Source organism: Hemibagrus wyckioides, linkage group LG14 (genome assembly GCF_019097595.1).
Source record: "Hemibagrus wyckioides isolate EC202008001 linkage group LG14, SWU_Hwy_1.0, whole genome shotgun sequence".
Lineage (NCBI taxonomy): Eukaryota > Metazoa > Chordata > Actinopteri > Siluriformes > Bagridae > Hemibagrus > Hemibagrus wyckioides.
The window spans coordinates 19069012-19093867 of record NC_080723.1 but is presented as its reverse complement, the minus strand read 5'-3'; the positions used below and the strand labels follow the sequence as shown (position 1 = coordinate 19093867).

General features: G+C 37.5%; 1 protein-coding gene across 2 annotated transcripts in view; it reads right to left on the bottom strand.

Annotated features, from left to right (window-relative positions):
• The window catches only part of trpc3 (transient receptor potential cation channel, subfamily C, member 3), a 35648-nt gene extending 12430 nt beyond the window's left edge, over positions 1–23218 (bottom strand). For both annotated transcript variants that reach the window (XM_058407601.1, XM_058407602.1), the window contains exons 1-4: positions 22954–23218; positions 13569–14334; positions 7745–7930; positions 1324–1488 (exon numbers count right to left, since the gene is read on the bottom strand). In XM_058407601.1, the coding sequence (XP_058263584.1) occupies positions 1324–1488; positions 7745–7930; positions 13569–14334; positions 22954–23114 (1278 nt within the window). In that variant the 5' untranslated portion in view covers positions 23115–23218. The remainder of the gene's footprint in view (positions 1–1323; positions 1489–7744; positions 7931–13568; positions 14335–22953) is intronic.
• Positions 23219–24856: the final 1638 nt, after the last annotated feature.

Below are 24856 nucleotides of genomic sequence, written 5' to 3'. Positions count from 1 at the left end.
TCATTTGCGAGCAGGGGATTACATTAACTCATGTTGTGATCCAATTGGTTGGGATCCAAGCTCCCATGGTTGCTTAATGGAGTTTAGCTATCAAAATCCAAGAAGCCATGGATGGTCACACATTTTGGCTTCTCACTTTTTGAAGTTATTTTGAACAACCTTAAAGTTATGAGTAATAAGCTTTGGAAATATAAAGAAACATTTTAAGCCAGAAAAGGCAGGCCTTCGATGCAAAACATGAAATACTACATTGTCTGTTTAATATAACAAAAGATTTACATCATACCAATTTACTCGTCTCATATACATTATGTTCTTTAATTTAATATGTGGCATGACCATCTGACCTTGTGGAGAAATCAGATGTCACACACCAGTGAGTTCCAGGCTAAAAACAAAGGTTAATCCTCATTATTCTACTATATCATCTTGGCATTTTCATCTCATAGTGACTGATCTGCCAGTGTTGCTCATTTGGTACCATCTGCTTCAACTCCACAAAAAAATTCTTCTTTTTTTGTTTTTTTTTCTATGAACTATGAAAATAATAATGCCTGTATAAAAAATATAACAAGTACTCCATGTGTCAACACTCTTCATAATTAAACTGAAGAACTGGATTATAAAAATTGAAAGTTATTGGTCATGATTATAACAATAATGTTTAAATGACATACTGCAGTCGGCATAATTGTGCAAAAGTCAAATAATTTCATTAGGAAAAAATGAGAAATTAAGCCACTGCATGGAATATGAATACACAGCTCAAGCTTCAACTGTTCATATACAAAATATTTCACATTTGTGCTAAAAGGCAACTTTATTTGAGTGAAATGTCATGCATTTGGCTCAGATTCTCTAATAAAATCAAAACATTTTAAAAAGGAAATTTTATATTATGGGAAGTATGCTGTACTCATACTTCTAATAATAACAATTAAAAAAAGATAAAGATAAGCTATGAAATAAAATAGTGAAGCTAGTCTTAGCATCATTCCCTCCCTTATCAGCTTACATTTGATTTTTTTTAAATAAATGAAAGCTTTTAACACTAAAGCTGATCTCATTTGAAATTCATATGAATTTAAATAAGCAAGGGTGATGTGTGTGATATATTGAGTGATTTCATAGTTGTCAGAAGAGGTAAGAATACTAGCCGTGACCTGCACATCGTTATGAATTACAAAAACAACAGCAACAACAATTAGATGGCCTGGGATCATTGGGAAAACCAACCCTAAGTACTGAGCAGAATATTTTAATCACAAGAATCATATATTTTTCATTTTTTTTGCTGTAAGAAGTTGTGTCATGGCATATTACCTTGCTGCATGGAGCAAACCAATACCCCACAGCCAGTAGGGGGAGGCCTAGAGCTACCACCAGCACCACCAGACACTTCACTGCGATGGACTGCTCTCGGAGGCCTGACAGGTTCTCGTACCAAATAGTCAACAGCTGCTGCTGGCAGTTAGGATGGGCCACAAACTGGAAAGGTAAGAAATGTGCGGGTGTTTGAGTTTTTATGTTTGTATAAGATGGAAAATAATTTTATTGTCCAACAACAATTCAAACAAATTTCAATTCATTATTGGGTGACACAGAATAGCATTAGGGATTTTAGGCAATACACAATTTGGTACTAAACTGCCAGGGAAAACTTTGTGAAAAACAAATTGATGATAATTTCAGTGAAATAAAAAAAAAAAAGATTAAAAAACAAACAAACAACATTTTTACAAATTAAAGACTTGTTAAAGCAAAGTTCTTTAGTCATTTTTACACGCATATTCAAAACTGAACATAAAATATATTGTGATACCTCCATAATACCAGTTTATTACAATATCAGTATCATCATAATGTACTTTCACATCATAGAGGAACATTTCTTTCATTTTAGTGCGAGGCTTCGTTGCTGGCATCGTTATAAAAACTTAGAACGTGTTCAATAAATCGATAAAACCGTCTAGTCACAAAGATTAATTAAAGGACATAAGAATAAATTTGACTACATGAATCACATTGAGAATATATAACAACCGAAACACAGGAGATACACTGGCACTATGGGTGGAGGTAAACAACTTAATCTTTCTGACATTAACTGTTGTCTAATACCAACACGTGCAATTTAGTCCCTAATAACGGCAACATTTTGAAAATGATCTATGTTTTATGTATGTATTTTTCACCACAGAGCTGATTCTGATTTAGATTTTTTCAATCATAATGCACTTATTATAATAGCTTATCATTACTATATTAACTTAAACAGGCACCTGTATATAAACAGATTAGAAAATATCTATAATTATTGAAATGATGTTTTCTGTAAGGTGATTTGTATTTAAAATTTGTGGGAGGAGTCTCCAGTGTCAGTGCTTTATAAAAATCAGAGGTTTTCCGACACATGAGAGTCTTCAGGATGGAGTGGTTTAAAGTTCATGGCAACATGACAAATTGTTGCAAAAGTTTTATCTTATTAACTTCAGAAAACAGAAAAAGAGAGAGTGTTAATGTGAAGGAATGGCTGTTTATGGCTGTTATGATTTAGGTGTTACTTGACTCAGAGATGTGCCAACATTAAAAGCAACAATAAACAGATAAAAAAGCATGACGTTCTTTTATTAGTAGAAAATTATTAGCTTTGGCAAATATCTGTGATAAAAGGGGAGATTGTTACAGGAAAATAATCAACTTCTGTGTGGTCTTGGTAACTTAGCTTTGCATAGTGCCATATCATACCACCTCATTGTTGATTCTTCTTCTTCTTCTTTGCCCTTCAGGGGTTGCCACACCGAATCATCTCTCTCTACCTATCTTCTGCATCCTCAACACTTGCACCCACTAGCTTCATATCCTCATTTATTACATCCATATACCTCCTCTTTGGCCTTCCTCTTTGCCTCCTGCCTGGCAGCTCCATGTCCAACATTCTCCTACCAATATACTCACTTTCCCTCCTCTGCACATGTCCAAACCATCTTAATCTGGCCTCCCTAACTTTGTCCCCCAAACGTCCAACATGAGCTGTCCCTCTGATGTACTTGTTCCTAATCCTGTTCAACCTTGTCACTCCCAAAGAGAACCTCAACATCTTCAGCTCTGCTACCTCTAGCTCTAACTCCTGTACCTTCTTCACCTCTTCACCCTGTAATCTTACTGTTCCACTTCCCTCCCTGTCATTCACACACATGTACTCAGTCTTACTACGACTGACTTTCATTCCTCTTCTCTCCAGCTCAAACCTCCACCTCTCCAGGTTTTCCTTCACCTGCTCCCTGCTCTCACTACAGATCACAATGTCATCTGCAAACATCATTGTCCAAGGAGACTCCTGTGACTCAGAGACCTCCTCTGACATCTGGTCCAGCACCATAGCAAACAGGAAGGGGCCATACTGCTGCTTAGAAATTTCCACTACCTTCCTTAACCTAGCTTCCACTACTGTTTCCCATAGATTCATTGTATGGCTCATCAACTTTATCCCCCTATAGTTGCTGCAACTCTGCACGTCACCACCATTCTTAAAGATTGGCACTAATACACTGCTTCTCCATTTCTCAGACATCTTCTCACTCTCCAAAACCCTGTTAAACAGACTAGTTAAAAATTCCACTGCTGCCTCTCCTAGACACTTCCAGACCTCCACTGGGATGTCGTCAAGGCCAACTGCCTTTCCACTTTTCATCCCCTTCAAAGCCTTCCACCTCATTGTGGATTAATTTCAAAATAAAAGAGGATCCCCAAGTATTATATTCCTTACTAGATTTCCCAAAACCTCCAATGAATCTGTGAACAGTTCATCATATAATTTCCATCAGATCTTAGCAAATGTTAGTACTGGTTCTTTATCTTTCATGTCTGATATTGGCATTTTACTGAGTTTGTACACTCTCAACACCAATAATAAGACCAAAACTAAACAGTTTGTCTGTCATTTTGGTGAAGCAGTGGCTAAAAGGATAGATGGTCATTTGCATGTTAAGTGGGAATGTCAGAGAAACAGATAGTCTTCATAATAATCCCATTAACAGAGCTGACCTAATTCTGGAGTGATGGATTCACTGGTAGATCTACAGGGACTAGCGAAGACAGTAATGATAGTTGAAGAGACTTTTCACTTGTTTGTGCTTGGACAGTGCTCAGACTCACAGCTAGTCTACGCCTCAAAATGGCCACATGTATTGGAGAGTGAAATTAGACTCTTGTCAGAGAAACTTAATCCAGAGGCCAGGATGGAGAAACTGAGGACTTGGCAATGGATTGAAACATGTGACAAAGTGTGAAGTCGTTTTAACAGATCATTTGCATATACCAAAATGCAATTACCAACAGTGACTGCAAAAGACTTAGGGGAACAACAACATGAGACTCATTGTCTTCATCATGACAATCAGGATCATCAGTCAGCATCTGAATGTGAAAAGTTAAATCTTAACCTAGATTTAAATATTTGCCTAGAGGAAGCCATCCACCAGAAGTCAGTGATTAAGTGGGGAGTTCTTTAGTCAGAGGAGAAGGCAACTTTTACATTTACAGTACAACAGGATTTATCAGATGCTCAATCTTGTTCAAAATGGCTCACAGATGTATGCTGGATTTTTTGTTGAAAATTTGTCCTCATGCTAGTACAATAAAACTATGTTATAAAGAAACTGCTGTGGGAGCAGCAAAGAAGACCGTAAAGGATTTTTTAATCAATAAGCTATGTGAATTTAGTGCTTGTTTAAGTGCTTGGTGAAGAGGTCTTCAGTCTCCGTTTGAAGACAGACAGTGACTCAGTGACTGAGACAGCCAGGGAAAGTTATTACACCACCTGGGTGCGGGAATAGAGAAGGGCTTGATGAATGTTTCTGGGGATGGTGGGTTGACTCAAGTTGTGTTGGTGGCTCTGTCCATCTTGGAGCTCTGAAGCTCATACAGATGAAACTGTACACAGCACAACCACAGTATGGACACTTACACACACAAATCTGGGCTTTATTGAAGAGAAATCATGTTTGGTGTTTGTTGAAAATCATACTCAGCAAACATGCAAAAAGGTTGTCATGTCTGATAGGACAAAAATTGCTATAAATCACTATGTTTGACCGAATCCTAAAACTGATATCAATGTGAGAACCCCATCCTCAAAGTAAACCATGGTGGTGGTAATATCAAGTTATGTGAAAGCTTTTCATCAACAGGGACTGGAAGACTGGAGCTAAACCACCTTAGTTCCAGTCTGCAGGTACTTGATCAGGGCCTTCCCGATGCCACACTGGTGTGCTTCAAAGCAATGTGCCGTAATGTGTCTGAATAAGCCTTACTTAGCTGTAAATAGCCAAACTGACAAAGATGAATAAAATGTATTAATTAGTTATTGCCATAATGGATTCTAGGGTCTGCACCATGTCTCTCATATGAATTAATCACTCAAGTACAGGACAGCCTTCTTTTGTCTACCTCAGGCAAATAATTTAGTACATCCTAAAAAGGTAAATTACTGTTTCTGGGCCAAAGCTAAGAACACTGCTTACACAGAGGATGAATAGTGAGAGTTTTGTTCTCTGGTGTACTGTACTTTAGGTTAATTACATGTATCTCATGGGAATTATAGGTGTTAAATTCATATCTGCCCTAGTTAACCTGCTGCGTGCGATATCAATGATGTGTTTCAAAATAAGTCTAATTATCCTGAAATTTTGAAGCCAAGTGAAGTAAAGGATGAATAGGAATGACTATTCAGAGGAAGGAGTAAAAAAAAATCTTATATAGATACTGTAATTATACAGTATTCCCTTAATGAATGAAGACACATTGTGTGTTGGAATGAATAATAACACTGTTTCATATTGTATAGCTGACCTCAATTAACCCTGGTTTAAAATTAGATGTGGCCAGTAATCTCTAATTCACATCACAAAACCATCACACACACTTGAATTACTACATATTTAGAATCTTATGAGCTTTAGGGTACTGAATTTAAAGTCCTTTCTTGTTAGCTTTGTGTGAAACGAAACTTAAATATCCTTAAAGCTGTATAGTTTTCAAAAGATTTGAGGGAAGGCTGTAAGATTGCAGTCAGGCATCTCTCTGATCATTTGTGACTGACGCCCTGTTTGTATGCACCATTAGTTACAGGTGACAGGGAATTATATTCATGGCTATATCCCACACTGAGGGATATACAGCTGGTATATAATATGTGCAAAGTGCTAAACCAGTATTGGATGACTTATAGCTTTTCCCCTTTAAATCTCATATAAGGTCATGAAGCTGGCACAGGAGCAGAATTATACACGAGTTAAAGATTAAAATATTAAAAATTTAAAATAACATAAATCAAAAATAACATGACAATCTAGAGACTTTTTTTTTTTGCTGAATTATTTTAGGTTTGCATTGTAATTTAAACTAACATCTTCATATTGAATTCTACATTATTAAGAACATAAAATGTTCAGCTATGCTAGAATGTTGGAATTTTTTGGTAATTTTTGGCTTAAGTTAATTGGTCTTCATTTTTATCCCTCTGTTTTTGACTGCTGAAATCCTCTTTTAGTCCAGATGCAAAGCCAAAACATCCTATAATTAGAAAAATGTCTAACAAATCTACCAGACTCTGCAAATATATTGCATTCATAAAGATGAGGAAAATAGCTGATATAAACTCCTGAATCTTATGGAAAGCAAATGATTAGACAGATAAGGCGTTCAAATTTTGTCAGCCAGCTGTATATTTCTAATACTAAATTATTCAAACAACATGGCTGATTATAATAGTATAAAAATGCCACCATTATGCATTATATTTAACTGGCATGATTAGAATGATATACAGTATATCCGCATGTATGTTACATATTAGGACAGTGGAGCAGTAGACATGAATTAAACATGCTGGTTTTGATTGAAAATAGAAATGCTGTCTAAAAAATCTATTCATTATTCATAATGTCCATGTTTGTTGTTTATAACTCATGCAAATCCATTTTATATTTAGAAATGTACACTGATGATGTGATAAAGATCACTTTATTTCTAATTTCTGCAATTTTTTCTATGATGAAACATTTTCTATGAATCAGAAAACTGTTTTGTGGCTTATTTCGAAAAAAACAAAAAACAAAATTAGGACCTGCCCTCCAGACATATTTCCATCGATCATACATGACAAAGCATTACATAACACACACACACACACACACACACACACACGGTCATGATTCTTTCATTACAGCCCAAACGTGTTGCCATCCATTTAAATCTCAATTATGACAGAGATGAATAAGCGGCTTGTATTTATTTATTTATTTTTTTTTTACAATGACAGGAAGCACTTTTGCCAATCCTTCTCTTCTAAAAGCCCATTTGGAAATTGCATTTCATGTCTGGTTCATTGCTGTTAGCTTTATTAACCCCCTTATTCAATCTTTCAGGGGTTTATGTTTGTGTATTTATGTGTATAAGACAGCCAAGACCAAGAACATATATAAGTCATATGTAAATGATGTACAAGCAGAAACATAGGCATGTCATTAAGAAATGAACAGGATTGAGGAGTACACTGCACACTGTATTTCATCCTGTTAAATGTCTGGATGAAGCTTGCAAAGACAACAACAGATGGAGGGTGCAATTAGTGGTATTAGCTTTTATGGGGTGGTTATATATTAAGCTGAGCATATGGTGAGGACGGCACACATACTGCACATGTGATGTACAGCAGAAGACGCCAAACTGAACTACTTACCTTCTTGACTTCGTATTTAATAGCCAGTTTGACTCTGCTGAGGAGAGAGCGATGGTGCTGGCCCGCCTCCAGCTCAGCAGATACGTCTCCGTTCAGGATGGCCTCCACCTCCTCAGTGTCCCTGCACAGGTCCAACACGCCCACCACAAAGTCCTTACACTGCATAGACAATTTCCTGTAGTCATTCTGAGAGAGAAAGAGAGAGAGAGAGAGAGAGAGAGAGAGAGAGAAAGAGACAGAGACAAAGAGACAAATAGAGAGATAAAGACATATAGAAAGGAGTAGAAACAATAGAAACAAAGAAAGGCAGATAGACCAAAAGAGAGAGAGCCATAGCAACAATCAGTGAAAGAGTGTGAGAGAGATACAAAGAGAGAGAGAGAGAGAGAGAGAGAGAGTGAGAGAGAGAGAGAGAGAGAGAGAGAGAGAGAGAAAGAGAGAGAGAGATAAGATCTCTGTTAATATACCAAAACAACAAATACAGAATTTCATCATACTCTCAGTGAAGCTTGTCATATTACAGAGAAGCCATAGTTTCCTCTTTTCCACAGGTTTTTCTTTCTGATTCCACTTATCACAAAAACTTAAAATTACACCTCTACAGCTGCCTAAGCAAAGTTACAATCTCTGACACTGCGGACTTCTTTTAAAAAAATGTTAAATATACAATCTCCTATCAATCTGGACTGGAGCATTTGCCATATACATTATGTTTCTGTGTAAGGTGTAACTATAGAAACAATAACATCTTAGGACAGATGCATTAATATAAATCTGGAATAACTTCCAGAGCTGCTATTATAGAAAATGTATCCACAATCAGAACCAAGAAAGAAAAACAACATAATAGCCAAAATAAATAAATAAATAAATAAATAAATGAATGAATGAATGAAGAAAGAAAGAAAGAAAGAAAGAAAGAAAGAAAGAAAGAAAGAAAGAAAGAAAGAAAGAAAGAAAGAAAGAAAGAAAGAAAGAAAGATTTACAAATAATGATAAAGAGGTAATGACTGAATTAAAATTCCATGACATGTTTGTCTTCAACTGGAAAGCTTGACATAAAGTAACAGTAACTAGACATTACAGGGATGCCCATGCTGCTGTTTATAGGAGTGTAATAGCAGTGATGGCATACCAAGATTAAAACAAACTTTTCAGACACTGCAAGAAGTTTGTCATCGCCTGTTTTTGGTCACAGTGGTACTAAATCAGCTGCCATTAAACACGCCACGTCTGTTGTAGCTCGTCTGTTGGATTGGATCACACCAGCCAGCCTTCGTTCCCCACATGCATCAATGAGCCTTAGCCGCCCAGGACCCTGTCGCCGGTTCACCACTGTTCCTTCCTTGGACCACTTTTGATAGATACTGACCACTGCAGACCAGGAACACCAAAAGAGCTGCAGTTTTGGAGATGTTCTGATCCAGTGGTCTAGCCATCACAATTTGGCCCTTCGTCAAACTCACTCAAATCCTTACTCTTGCCCATTCTGCTTCTAAAACATCAACTTTGAGGACAAAATGTTCACTTGCTGCCTAATATATCCCACCCACTAACAGGTGCCATGATGAGGAGATCATCAGTGTTATTCACGTCACCTCTCACTGCTCAAAATGCTGCTCTTTACTCAGCACTATGTCATTCTTCATTGCTGTGACTGACTGCTTATTGACAAGCATCTCCTCAGTATTAGCAGTCAAAGTATCTGCCAAATGAATAAATGATAACAGAAATGAAGACAATGATTTTGAAATGAGTCTGAACCAGCTGCTTCAGCATATTGGACCAACAGCTGCAGATTCTACCTTACACAGTGTCAGTTAGCAGAGATTCCCCAGTGTCCTGAAACTTCTACTCGGATTAGTGCTGGTAAAATACTATGGATGTTTCCTTCAAGAAGCAAAGGAACCATGCTGTCAATCTCAATTACGCCTTACAAGAACATTGAGTTATCAAGAAGAATTCTTCTCTGAAGGGATTTGATATTAGGGACACGGTTCTGCACGTTTAGTCCATCAAAACAAGGCTTATTCAGTCCAGGACTGCCATTTATAATTGTTATACATTGAGAGAGTGAGATAACAGTATGTGCTGAGAATTCTAATTAAACCTCTTATCCATTCCTAGGAATTAAAACCTCCGAAAAAAAAACATTCTAGGCATAATCATAAAGAAGTAATATTACAATTCTTAGCTTGTATAAAATGTAATACGTTTTCTTTGTAAGGAAAAAAATCTCTGCATTGGCACTATGTTAAATTAAAAAAGCATATCAGGAGGGTTTTTTCAGCCTCTCTGAAAAGTATTCAAACAGAGCATCTTTAATACTTATATATATATTTTTAGCCCATTCATTTGTAAAAGTCAACTTTTCTTTAAAAACAAGCATTGCTGTAGATTCACTAATTAGACCAGAGAATGTGGATAAAATAAGAAATCAATGTCTAAATCTCAGTGGCGGACCGTCAGGGCAAGCAAGGCCTTCTCTGCTGGCCTAAACAGCACTGATCTGAATCACTGACTTGCATTTTAATATATTTTTCCATGAATGTGTATTGAATTATTCCCAATAGTCTATTCTCTACATTTCATAGCTTTTCTCTTGGTTGCGCTGCTTCCAGTAGTGTATATTTAGGATAGGTATTTATCCAATCATATTTCAGCCAGTGGCTGACATCATGTGTTGCCAGGGTGAAAGAAATCTGCCTTAAGGCTTTCAGAATCAATAGTGCAGGCGTCCGTAGCTTAAAATAAGTGGCACTGAAATTGTTACATTAACCAATCAGATTTTGATTGGTGTCACTGGGGCCATCTAGCAGGCATAAGATTACGTCATCAATTTCCCGTCCTTTGATTGGATAATTGGAGTAGTCAGAAGCAGCAAACTGCACAAACTAAATAAAATAAAATAAAAAGGCCTAGGTGTGAAATGCACGGCCCGCCACTGCTAAATCTAAGGCTGAAAAACCCTGCTTGTTAGGAATCCTGCGCTCATGCCACAGAGCTACGGTGCTCACTACTGCATTGTTCTGTTTGATTACATCGTCACGTGTGTTTTTATTTTAATCATGTCCTGTCTCCACCTATGTCTTATCATTGGTCCATACTGTCTACACCTGCTTTGTGTTTGCCCATTGATTACTTTGTTCATTTAAACCCAAGCGTGGCTTTTCTTCTCCGAGGTTTGTTTGTTCTTGTGTTTTGTCGTTACTGAGCCGATTGTTTTGTATCATTTTTAGTGCTTTTGGATTCTCTCCTCATTCTCAGATGTTTCCTCTGATAACCTGTTCACTAATTGGTTGTTTTTTTCCTGCCTGGCCTTTATGACCTCTTAATGAACTGGTCATAATCAAATGTTCACCTGCATTTGCATCCTCTCGAGCCCATTCTGAGCTAAAATTTGTAGCCCTGTAGCCTGAGCTGTGTTTAGCTAATTCATTCACATAAATGCCTGTCAGTGAATTAACTTCCGCCAAATCATCTGTGATATGGTGCATGGTGTTTCATGCTTAAAAGCTGTTGAAGTATATAAACATCAACAACCACAAACTGTTGACATGTTATTTAGAAGTAGGTTATGGACTTGTTCTTGACGGTCACCTGACAGCTTGTTGACAGACTGCAAATGGTCAGCTGACAGTTTCTCCAGTCTCAACACACTGTAAGCCAATCTTATTCTTGTATATGAGGGAAAGTTTTTTTTTCCCACACACTATCAGTCTGGATCCACAACAGAGCATGTGGCAAAAATTGGTGCTAAAATTGTCACATTTATCTTAATGCTTATAATAATCATAAATAAACTTGTTTAACCAAGTTATTTCTAAGGTTTCTTTTCTAAGGAGTTTAGTAATATTCCTCTGCTAATATTTTTTTATATGAAACATGCTCAAATATGAATATACTGTAAGCCTTGGAAACATGTCTATATCTGACCAATATGTCATTCAAGCTCTGCATTACATAAGTTGGTCATTTACTAGTCATACAGTGAGTAAGTGTCCTTCATTTGTGAAATTCTTTCTTCACATGTCCCATCCTTGGAGGTTTGGGATCAGAGCACAGTTTCAGCCATGATGCAGCACATATAGGGGGCCTTGCTCAAGGGCCCAACGGTGGCAGCTTGGCAGTGCTGGGGCTTGAACCCCAATCTTCCAATCAACAACCCAGAGCCTTAAACACTTAAACTACCACTGCCCACTTTGGGAGAAATGACCTTTCCAACTTCACTAGATTAGCTAAAGAAGACACTACTACTTAAATACCCAGAAGCTGTGTCAGGCCAATATACAAAGGGTTTGGAAAAGATTATTTGTGCCATCTCTAATTTTAACTCAAAGTTTGTTGTTTGAAATCAGTAACTGAAACCAAAGCATATTCATGTTCACTAGTAATAAAAAAAAGTAATAAAATATCCCAAATCCCAAAAATCACAGCTCTGCAGAATGAGAAACACACCTTATATACTGTATAAAGAAATGCATAAGCCTTACTGTATGAACGTACAACAAAAACCAAGACATGGCTGAAACTGACCAGACACAGATGATAATTGGGGTATGTGGTAGCTTAGTAGTTAATGCATGGGACTACTTATTGGAAGGTTGTGAGTCATGAGCCTCTCTACAAGACCCTCAATTGCTCATTTGTGTATAATGTAAGTTTCTCTGGATATGGGCGTCTGCCAAATGCCACAATTGTAATTGTCATAAATAACTAATAAAATTCACTGAATTCTTTATAGCATTTTGTTGACAAATCAGCTTGAGTGATTTAATAACAGCTGCTGAATGTCAAAGTAATTCGTTTTGGATAAAATCACCGGCTAAATCATCAAACCCAAGTGTCTCCATCATCCAATAAAGCTCTGCCCAGGTAATTTCCGCTGATCGAATGCCAGACTAATCTCCCAGTGTGCATTGCTATTGAGCATCTGTGCCAAGATCATGATGATCTCAAGTTTATTGCTCTCAGCAAGGGTCATAACACTTCTCCTAATGAACAAACACACCACAGCTACATAGTAAAACTGACATTTGTCAGAACAAATCTATTTAATAAATAAAGTGCAATGAAAATCATACGTTTGATTTAATGCAATAATTACTTGAAGGTTTCGAATGGTTTGCACTCACTAGCAATGTTATATGATCAACAACAGTGACAAGAAACTTCACGTTTCTTTAAAGCCATGTCCTAATTTTCATGCACAATCCTGTACCTTCAGTTAAATGAAAGGGAGGATATCTCATTGACCCAGGTCATCCTTTTTATTTTATACATAATACAAATGAAAATCTTACTTTGAAATGCCCCAAATATCGGTTACAAATATGTTGTTTATTATTGATAACAATATTTATGGAAACAGACACATAAATTGTTTTCTATGCTCAGAAACAATCCTGATGGCAGTACTGTGTGCACAGATGGGAATGTAAATAAAAGATGAAAAGACAGCCAATAAAGTCTTTTTGTTCCGGCCAAAATAACTGGAATATTATATATTAAAATTGATGTTTTATATTCATTAGGGTAATTGAGCCTAGTATGTCATGCACTGAGGTGAAAAAAACATAATATTGTAAACATTTCTATTATTATTAAATGTTAGGCTGGAAAATTTGAAGCAAACTGCACTACTAAAGTCATATGAATAGATGCTAAGTTTAGGGTTAAGGTAAACTTTTTTTATATCTTCGTCAAACCAAAACCAAACACATTAACTTGCCTGTTAAAATTTATAATTCATAATCAGTTTTCATTTATATGTATATGAAAATTTAAAATTCTTGCCATTCTAACCATTCCCAACCCATTGTACCTTAAACTCCTTCTCGATGTTGGCCAGCTTGGCGAGCTCATTACTGAGCTCCAGCGCGGTGAGAACGGGGTCTTCACTGGAGAGCGAGAGGTATGCTGGACTGGCCAGACCACGGTATGCGTTGATTCTGGACCTGGAGTGGCTGAATGAGTCCTTCCTGTGTTTCTCCGTGCAGTCGGCGCACTTGCAGAAGTAGTCGTGCGGCCGCTCAATGCGCGCACCTTTCATCAGCAGCATGTGCACCACTTCGTACTTGTGGCAGTGGGCGGCTAGGATGATGGGTGTGATATCAGGTGAGAAGCGAGTGCCGTCTTCGTCGTATGAATAAAATTCGTCATCCTGCAGCTCGCATGGGCTGTGTGTGAGCCTCTCTCCACCAGCAAATGACGGGTGGCCTAACAGCGCTTCCACAATGCGCACATAGCCCTTTGAGATGGCCAGCAGGAGGGCATCACCAACACGTGCCAGGTTCTCTCGCCGCAAGAGCAGCTCAGTCACCTCCAGGTGCTCATTGCCCACAGCCAACTGCAGCCCATTTTGGCCCATGTAATCCACACAGTTCACATTAAGGGTGGGTGATTCTTCCAGCATCTTACGCACTACCGGGATGTTGCCATACTCGGCTGCATCAAGGAAACGCTCCTCCTCGGCTGTTAGACTGCTTCCGCGTTCATTAAACATGAACGCCGGGCCACGAACTGCCTGCCGACGACCCTTCTCACGCTGCAGGGTCATCCTCCGTGCTGGAAAAGAGTCCAGAGTTTTCCTAGAAGAAGAAATAAACAATTGATTTGTAAGAAAAAGGTAGTCTGTCTAAAGACTATCTGCACTGGGAATAAATTTCCAGACCCTCCAAATTCATGTGAGTGGAAACAGCTCTGTATCCCCTGCCTGCTTTTCTCTAATATGCTAATCCATGTTGACATTGTCCCATCAGGTAGCCACCTCTGAGAAGGAGCAGATGATTGACATTTGGTTTGAACTATTAACTCCCAGGGGAGGTCTAGTGACAGATGAAGTATGCACAGTGAGAGCAGCCATCTTGGGAAAGATCCCTGTGGATAGTGCAAACTCATCCGGGTTTTAATAGCTTTTTAATAAAACACAACAGATGCTACAGGTGGATGCCTCATCACAGCTCCTTCTGTGCCAATTTTTGGAAACATTTTTGAAGCACGTCATACAAGAAAGAACAACACAATTTATTTGAATATTCTGCATTTAGTTTGTTTTACTATTAGACTTTCTTCAATGTCAATATATATACACACATATATAGTGGGTCAGGTTAAATGTGTTTAAATATGTTTTGGTTTTCAGTTACTGATTTCTCACAGTAAAGTCCTATAAAAAGTCGAGGTTAAGGTTAGAGGTGTACCACTGATACCTCTGAAATTTAACAACATCCATCCATATCACAATCTTTCATTCAAATCCACACAGACGTCTCATAAAATAAGTAAGGTTCGTATTTCTTTCAAGTTACGATAAAATATCAAGAAGCATCTTTGAGAATAGATTGTCGATTGTGCTACAATACAAATGGGCAAGGATTTGGTTGTATGTTTGAAAGCAATTTATAAATACAGTTATGATCCACAGATGACATTCACTGACTATTCTGGTCTAAATAAAACACACAGGATCACAGGGAGCCTTGAGTTTATTCCAAATGACTCGGGGCACAAGGGAACCCATCACAGGGCCCAATCACACTCACAATAATGACATTTTAGAGATGCCAATCAGCCTAGAACAAATGTGTTTGGCCTGGGAGGAAATCAGAATACCCAGAGGAAACCTTCATAGCACAGAAGAACATACAAACACCCAGTGGCGATGGTACAAGGCAAACCTGCTAACCACTAAGCCACCAAAGATTCAGTATAATTTTAATATCACTTAGTTATTTCACACCCCTTTAGGGTTTTTCAGCTGTCCCTTGGGGAGAACCCATACTGTAAAGATCCTGTGTTGATCCAGTACAATATAAGGTTTCCCTATCAGAAAGGGAAATTAAGAAGATAACAACTCTTAAACACATAATCACCATTTCAAGAAAAATTCTGTAATCTTTTTATGCTATCTTTTTGTACAACAGTGGATACTAGAAGGCCTCTGCATGGTCATCTACTGTATGCATGTGAGAAAAAACATTGGATGTTGGCTGTTGCTCGGATTTTTGGCAAAAACAAGACACCAAAGCAACCTGCAAGACAGGTTCTGAACAAAATTGTAGGATCATATAAATATACTTGAACAAATTAAGGCAGAAGCATTATTATTTACACTGTTTATTAACATGTTCATTTCAGTAGCCTGCAAAGATTGAAGCCAGCTTAACAAAGACTGGCTGGACTGGCTAAAAAGACTTTTAAAGTCTGTCTGCCTAAAGATGTCTAAAAACTTGTTATCCAAGTGTGATTTTCTCACAACAGTTTGATCAGGTTGTTGAGAAGTTACATGTTGTATTGAAACAGATATAAGCCTAATCAGTTTTATTTGTATACCAGATACCAGCTGTCAAAATTCTCTGCCTGCCAGCTGCTGTACTGCAGTTGAGTCATTTTTCACTTTTGGATATATAATTTTACTTGTGACTGAAAATATTTAAGCCTGTGGAAGTATAAAACTCACACCGAGTACACATAACAGCACTTGAGATCGATGTGACAGCTAACTGAAGGAGCTAATTTAGTGAAGAGTCAATTTAACATCAAGATAGGCCATCTAGGTGAAATTATAAAATTTCACTCATGTATTATATAACGAATAACCAATATACTATGCTGTATGTGTTATACTGTAGTTATCTATACTTATGTTACATGTATATTTTTGTACTAAAAATGGTCATGTACAAACAATCGCAACATATATGCAATTCTTAGACGTGCAAAATAAGCAATAAAAAAATATTTCATGCCTTGAGGTACTGATTTTATAATTAACCCTAGACCATTTCCTGATAGTTGTATCCAATTAGTGGTAATATACAGTGGGCTCCAAAAGTCTAAAACCACAGTGAACAATTGAAGATTTCTTTTTATTTTAAATTGGAAATAAACACAAGGTTTTAATCGTTTAGAATACTTAAATCTCAGATCTTCCTCATATCTAATCTCTTCTATGAAGCATGTGTTCTGGTGACACACTTTCATTAAAGCAAAAAGGGATGTAGCAGAGCATGCTTTTCACTCAAGCTAGAATATCATTTGTAATTAAGAAAATATAAGATAAACCTTTATTCGTCCCACAGTGGGGAAATATTATATTAGTGTTATTATTAGTGTATTTAATATTAGTGTTATATTATATTAGAAACGCTGAATAGAATATTTTAATAGTGAACTAAAATAACTGTATAATATTTTATAAGTATTTTTTCATACGCAACTGAAGAAAAGATGTTTGTGAGTAGTAAATGCTAAACAGAAATGCACTCCGAGTCTCAAGAGTCCATCAGTTCCCCTTTACAAGAGCCTCAGGAGAGCAGGGAACTGTATTTCTGCGAGAAACACACGCTCCAGTTTACAGCCTCTTCACTTCAGAGTGGCTTAAAATGAAAGGGTCATTTAGCTTGATACCAGATGTAAACACCCACAGTGCTTTCCACAGCCAATTTGGACCAGTATTAGTGCTCCTAATGTCTGCTTGTCCAATGAGCAAGTTAAAGATATGGTCTCAGTCTACCCCACACCCTGATTTGTACAGAGAAGCTGATTTTAGTTGATTTGAGGAAAATCAGCAACATTTTCTCCTCTTCGCTTTTGCTGCTTAAAATTTAAAACTACAGTTAGAATGAAACACTGTTTCTCTATTCTCTATAAATATTGATTTTGAAGACTTCATAAAAGCTAATATAACTGATATTAGTGCCTCCTTGCACCTAACAGGGTATGTCTTGCACCAATTTCTGCACCTCCAGCAACTTTTACTTGAAGTAGATTTGAACAGGTGTACCAGCATTTTAAGTTATACAAACTGCAGACTCCAATTCCATCAATACTTACTAAATTTAGAAGTAAATTCAATAAAAAAAAAGAAAAGAAATTTATTTATTTATTTGTTTATTTACCCACTGTGTTTAGGTTTATACTTTGTATATTTGCTTTTGTTTACTTTCATCTGTACTTACTGAATACATATTTATTTATTTGCTGGTTGGTTGGTAGGTTGATTTATTTATTGATTATCTGCCCATTATGATTAGATTTGTGTTTGTAATTTTGCTTTTGTTTGTTCTTGGTTTACATTACTTAATCAAGGTTTTTTGTTTTTTTGTATTTAAAACCTGAGATGTAAAACCAGTGCCATGTACTTAATAACTTAATTCAATTACTAAAATTAAAATAAATAATAATACATCATTTCATTCAAGAAAACCTAAAAAACCTACTCTCTTGTTATTACACACAAAGCAAACACACAAACAAAACAAAGTGTTTTATCTATTTCTGTCATTCTGACTTTTTTTTAATGGATTTTTCCTCTGAGACATGTGAAGCCAGCCATCCACATCTTTCCAAACTGCTGCTGCTTTTCATTCTGCGTCACGGGGCGGCAAAACACACATGGAAGAACGTGGTATCTGCCCCCTTCTGCATGCATGAGCCCTCTCTCTCTCTCTCTCTCTCTCTCTCTCTGTCTCTCTCACACACACACACACAATCAAACCCCTGATGTGATAATAGAAACAAAATGCGGTTGACAGCAACATGGCAAAAATGGATTAGTACCAGTCAGGTATTTGATGAAATCAATAATGAAAATAATCAAGGTACCTCACACGCCTCAGCTAGGGGGCTTAACCCCTGTGTACATCCACTTGATTGAATTGAAGTTTAATTCATAACTGGGATCAGTAAAAGACGTTTATCCTTATCAGCAGAACATAAAAGTGTACATTAATCAGACTGGTGAGGCTGTCAGCTTTCTCAATATTTCTGCAATGAGACAGAATTTCTAGATGTCATTAAATGAGAGGGGGCATAGTTACTCAACCCTGCTAAAATGTCTGAAACAGCAGCTCTGACATTGCCAGCTGTAATTCAAATCACAGCTTTATATTATTGCACATCTAATATTTGATCATTTCTATAAGATACAACTCATTATCATGAGTACTCCACGTTATCACACCACCACGCCTTCCGCAGTTTTTATCTCCTTATATAACAGCATTCTTATGAAGCAGATAAAACACATAAACAAATGAGCTCATACCTAAACATGAGTCTTTGGGGGAAAACGCTTTCAGCACAGCTATAAATCACAGAAACCGTGAGAAAACAGGCAAAAAAGATTAGAATGAGTGCTTGATTTAAAAAAAAAATCATACAGACTTCATTATAGTGAAAAATTATTTGATTGAAACTAATCATGCAGCTCATTACTCAGTTCAACCTGCCATGTAATAAAATATAATCAGTCTTACAAGCTGACATGAGTGAGTTTAACTACATTTTTAATTTTGCTTCATAACCAACACATACAAAAAACCCAGATCAGGATGTAGGCTCCATTCAAGAAGAAGGCAATGCATGTCAGTACAATAATTTATATCCATTTCTGCCAAGTGAGATGTAGGATTAATACTAATAGGCATTTGATATATTGATGTATTACAAGGCACTGTGTTCCCATTTTCCCATTTATCATATGCAGGCTCACAGAGAAACAATATTACACCCTCACTGTGAAGATGAATTGACGATCAACAGATAAGAGCTAGAGATATATAGTGTCCCAAAGGAGAGTGCCAGCCAAATATCTAATACAGAAAAAGCAAGATTACTTCCTGTTTGTCTCAGGTTTGTTTTCAAGCCTTATCCATTATTAGATGTCTATTATCAAGGCTTTGTTTAATTTTTCTCCTGTATCTTGTTTTGTTGTGATCTTACAGTCATTCAATTCCACGTTTGCATGGATTACATGTGTAAATACTTCATTTCTTAATAAAATATAACATCTACAAAAAAGATGGTTGTTGTGGAGCCAAAAGAATGAAGACAAACATAATAAAATGTGGCCTGTCTGTTATCTAATCTTTCATGTGAATGAAATGATCAAGACATCTTCTATCAGAGAAACTCCTAGAGGAGGTTAAAACCAAAGTTACTAGTCTGATGCCCAGGTCATACAGATCTCTAAGCTTGAAGCCCATCTCTTTCTCTGACCTCCATGACACCTGTCCCACTACTGGCCCTTTAAATACTTTTTCTGTCACACCCTTAGATGCCTTATCATCCAAGGGCACACAAGATGTCTGCTCATCCAAAGGTCTTCAAGACCACATTGTCCACCACCATATAGATGAAGAAACCAGGATTTCAGTGATACCTGTTCCAAAAACACTTCCACGACAGTAGAACTGTTTCAATGGTATACCTGCATCTCTTCAAGTCAATAAGACACCTGCTCCATTAACAGTGCCCAAACATCTGCTCTACCAGGATTCCAAATATGCCTACACCTCCAAAGGCCAACAAGACAAATGCTCTGCCAGGACACTCCAAGCCACCATGTTGCCCACTATGTCTACCCAAGACAACTGCTCTATCTAGAGTCCCAAGACACCTGCTCCAGCTAGAGACCACAATATTCTCAAACAAGACAGGCTCTATCAAGAATAATTTCAAATACATGCGTAAAACCCCAAAGTCCAAAAAGACAGCTGCTCTGCCATTACATTCAAAGCCACCACATTGCTCACCACCATGACTACCCAAGACACCTGCTCTATCAAGAGTCCCAAGACACTCGCTCCATCTAGAGTTCTGAAAAAATCTCCGAAGACAAAGGGTGCTCCACCAAAATAATTTCCAAAACTTTAAAAAGAACTTCTCCTCCAAGGTTTAACAATATGCCTGCTCGAACAACTAGATGCCTACTTCTCCAAATACCAAAAAAAGTCTTGCAAATTAAATGGTGGGAAGGTCACTTGCTGTGCCGTGTTCTGAAAAAGGTTCCCAGTCCATCTGTTTCACTATGCCAAATCCATTTGCTCTGCCAGTGGCCAGCAGAGATCCTAACTCTGATGAACTCAAAGCAGCCTGCTCTGCTACTGGGCCCAGTAATGCCTACCCCATCAAACCATGCTTAACCCCCTACCATGTTGGCAATCCCACTGGCTGCTGGATCATTCTGCTGCCCAATCAAGTGTAGATGTGCAAACTTATGAGCGTACTTCAATGCACCCTCAGAGGTCAGTCAGAAAAGTATAGTTGCCCATCACTTTACATATCACTTGTGAAGTTTCTTGTGGTGTTCCCTCCATTGGTCCTGCCACACCGGGAAACACAACTAAAATACTGATGACGACTTGATGTGGTAAGAAGATTCTGATAGATCCATTCTGTTCAGTATTTCATAAGGCATTGCAGTGTCCCATCCTCTCCTGGTTCTAAGAGCATAATAGCTTTACATTCACATTTATTCATTTTGGCTGATGCTTTTATACGAAGTGACAAGTGAGGCAGAATCTAATTTAAGCACAGGGCTGTTAGATGCGCCAAATTAATAGCAGTCTTGTAGCCTTGAGTTTCCATCAACCACAAACCATAAAGTGCAGCATAATAAATACACATACACACACTCTCATATAATTATATTATTGGATCAGCTTGTATGCTACTATTACTGTACATGCACTTATCCATAATCTTTAATCGTGGCCCTAACCTCAGTAAACCAAATATTAAACTATCCCTTGTCTAACCGTGTCTGAAGGCAAAAACAGGAGTCTTTTCTTTATCAGGTTAAGTGTTGTGCCTCTTTGACAATTAATGTATTTTATTTATAAAGTGCTATTTCAAAGGAGCAAGAGGCGACTTTGGGAAAGTGTGACACTGTATGTTATGAAATGTGTTTACCAATCTTAGAGAAAGTGTGCCTAATAATACACATAACTGTGAACAACATGTCATCAATCAGGCAACAGCATAGCTCTGAATTTTGAGCAGATCATTTACAGACAATCAAATTGTCCCTAGTCTTATCGCTATGTCAAATTCAGTTCATGTGTATTCCCTTTATATGTTTTGCAGAATTTTGTTGAGAATCGTTTAAGAGCCTGGACCCTGATGAATTGTAGACTGCAATGAATGATTCAAAGATATTACTACATAGAAAAATACACACACACACACACACACACACAGAGATGGTGCGAACCATTAGACAAATGGTTTGCACTGAAGAAGAGAAACAACCTTCTTATTGATGCTAATTAGCCGAGTCAATATTAGGTAATAGCGAACTTAATTTACTCTCCCCCCGGGAAGCATGTGATCACTTAAGATATTAATTAAAGAAAACCTTCCGAAACAACGAAGCAAACAAGATCTTCTGACTGGAGCAGATCAAACCAGTATTAAATAAAGTAGATTTTTATTTTACCTTTTAAAAGTTCCAAAAAAAAAAAAGCTTCTTTGGAGCGATGCCAGAGAAACCATTAAATCAGGATCAGGATCTGAAGCTGTTTATCTTGCCAGGTTTGTTACACATATGAGGACAGTGTCTTGGTGTGTTACTAACACACTACACAAATTATGCAGTAGTGGAAGGAGAAACACCCAGGCACATAAAACTGAGCTATGAGAAGGTCCATGATGTAGATGTGCTAAAAAATGGAACAAAACTATAGAGATATAAAGTGAGGACTGTAGTCAGCCTGACTCTTACCAACATTGTTGTCACTATTTTTTCAGTACAAAAAAAATTTCACTGAGAATCACATACTTTAAATATATCTTTTAAAGGTTTTATACCCCCCCCCACACACACACACACTTCTCTTACTGTTGTGAGAATGTCTATATCTATATCAAATCCTTAACGTCAGAAACTAAAATGAAACCTTTTACAAACCTTTTACCCTTTAAAGCATTTTTTCTTGTAGGTATCAGTCAAATGCCCCAAGATCAAACCTCTCTCTCTCTCTCTCTCTCACACACACACACACACACACTTTGGTGAATGTCCACAGGGTGGCGCTACATTATCTTTACGCACACCCGACATTAATTGCAATATGCATTATTCAGAATAATGAATTTAACAAGACAGAATGCAAAAATACGTATTTTATTATTATTTTTCATCACGTCGTCGTTAATACTAATAATTACGCCGTTAAGACCTCCATCTGCATCTATTAACACAATCTTTCACACCTGCTCGGTGAATAAAACTACATGCATTCATACATAGATCCAGATATCGCATCAAAAGTCAGGTTGTGTTTTTTTTTTTTTTTTGTAACTTTCTACGAATAGCCTGTTTCGTTTTTGTCCACTTTTTATTACTTACTGATTAAGTCTGTAAGACATTTCACTTGCTTTATTGAAACTGAAGCGCGACTCTGATGGTCAGAGCTACTCACATGTTGTATCGGTAGTAGTGCGGCGCGTCTCTGGTACTCTTCACGGATTTCAAGTAACGTGCATCCACACCGCCGTTCTCCTCTTTCCAACGCTGCTCATCATCATCCCCGGGCACCGACACCCTTTTATGGTATTTTGACAGCCTGCTTTTGGCGGACATACAGACGAGTGCTGCTTCTCCGCCTGAGAGCACCGGATGCGCGCGCACCGCCGGTGCCGGAGCTCAGCGCGCGCGCCGAGGTTCAGCTGAAGTGCACTGCAGTAGAGCGGAGCCGCCTGACAGGCTACAGGCAAGTTCATCAGTCACCTTGATACTCCTGCCCCTCCTCCACCTCTTCATTAATCATCATCATAATCATTTACAATAAATAGCAGAGGATGCATTAAGATTTAGCTAGTGGACGAGCCTCACTAACTCTTAATATTCATTTCATTCATAGAAATAGGATTATATATATCTTTAATACATGTGCTCTCAGCTTGGGTCACCAGACTGTTATGATATTGCTTGTTTGTCCTTTCACACCATCAATTTATTTTCTGATTCCTTTCTGGTAAATATAATCTAAAAACCTATTTTAATACTAGCTTCATATGATTATTCCCAGAATATTTTTGCTCAAGTAGTCTCAAGCATACACTATTTGCACTTTAGAAGGCTGCGTCTCTTTATGTGTACTGTATCTATAAATCCTTTTTTTTTTTTTTTTTTTTTTTAAAGCGCTGTAAGTGAGACTGGGGATGGGATGGAGTCACATGATCACTACTGCACATTTCCACCTCCTTCCTGATCTCACATGTGCAGTTCCATGGCTGTGTGAGCTAAGCTGCAGACTTTAGAGACTTTTTTTGTGGATTTGAGGTAAGAAAGTTTTTATTTTTTGGGACCAAATGTATATTTTGAGCAGCACCTTTAAATGTTTAAGTTAAAACGAAAGATAGCTTATATTAAGAGTAGCCTCACAACCACACATTCTACAGCATTTTGAAAATAAGCTGCAGTGCAGGTTAGACAGGGGAAATAATAATAATAATAATAATAATAATAAGTCAGATTTATCATTCAAGACCATTTTACTTTGGACAAATTTTGTAAAACTTTGCAGAACATGAAGGGTTAAGTGATCTGCTATGTGACTACCACCGCAGTCTGAAGGGCATCAGAGAGGTCTTTAGTGAGAAGATGCAGTCAGAATGAGGGGTTTGATGGGGTAGGTGCATTCAGAGGGGTGCTGCATCATGGCTGACCGTGCACTCTGACCCCAACTTCCAAATCTAGGTATGTTATGCTGTACTGTATATGTGACAACAATAAAGTCAACAATAAAGACTTTTTCGTCACGTATTTTAGTAAAAACATTTGATTACTGTAAGTCATATAGGATTGTACTCTTCATTTCCTCTGTTCTCCCCCCTCACATGAATTGAAACCACTAGATTGTCTATTGTGCATTTAAAAAAAATAAAAATTTATATTAAGTTTAATTTGGTGAGTAATGCCTGGATGTGGATGAAATCCAAAAAAGACCCTGACACCCAACAACATCAGGCTGGATTCAGATCTACCGATATTTGTCCTTTCAATACAGACTTTACACCAACACAACCTGAATGGTTCTCGTCTTCAGCTCAGCTAACCATCTCAGATTCCTCTCCAGCTAAGCTAAACACCTCGTTCTCCTCTCAGACATAAGCTATCCACAAAAGATGTGTCAAGATACTGTACTTTTTCACTCTCAAAAGACTGGTCAGTGCTCTTTTCATGTATCTGTCTATTTATTTGTCCTGTAGAGTATTGTCTGTTTGTGCTGTCTCTTGTGTTGCACTGTCTTAGTTTGCACAAGGTTGCACACATGCACTTTATGTCAGTAGCATAATTATCTTTTTACTCTTTAGCCCTGT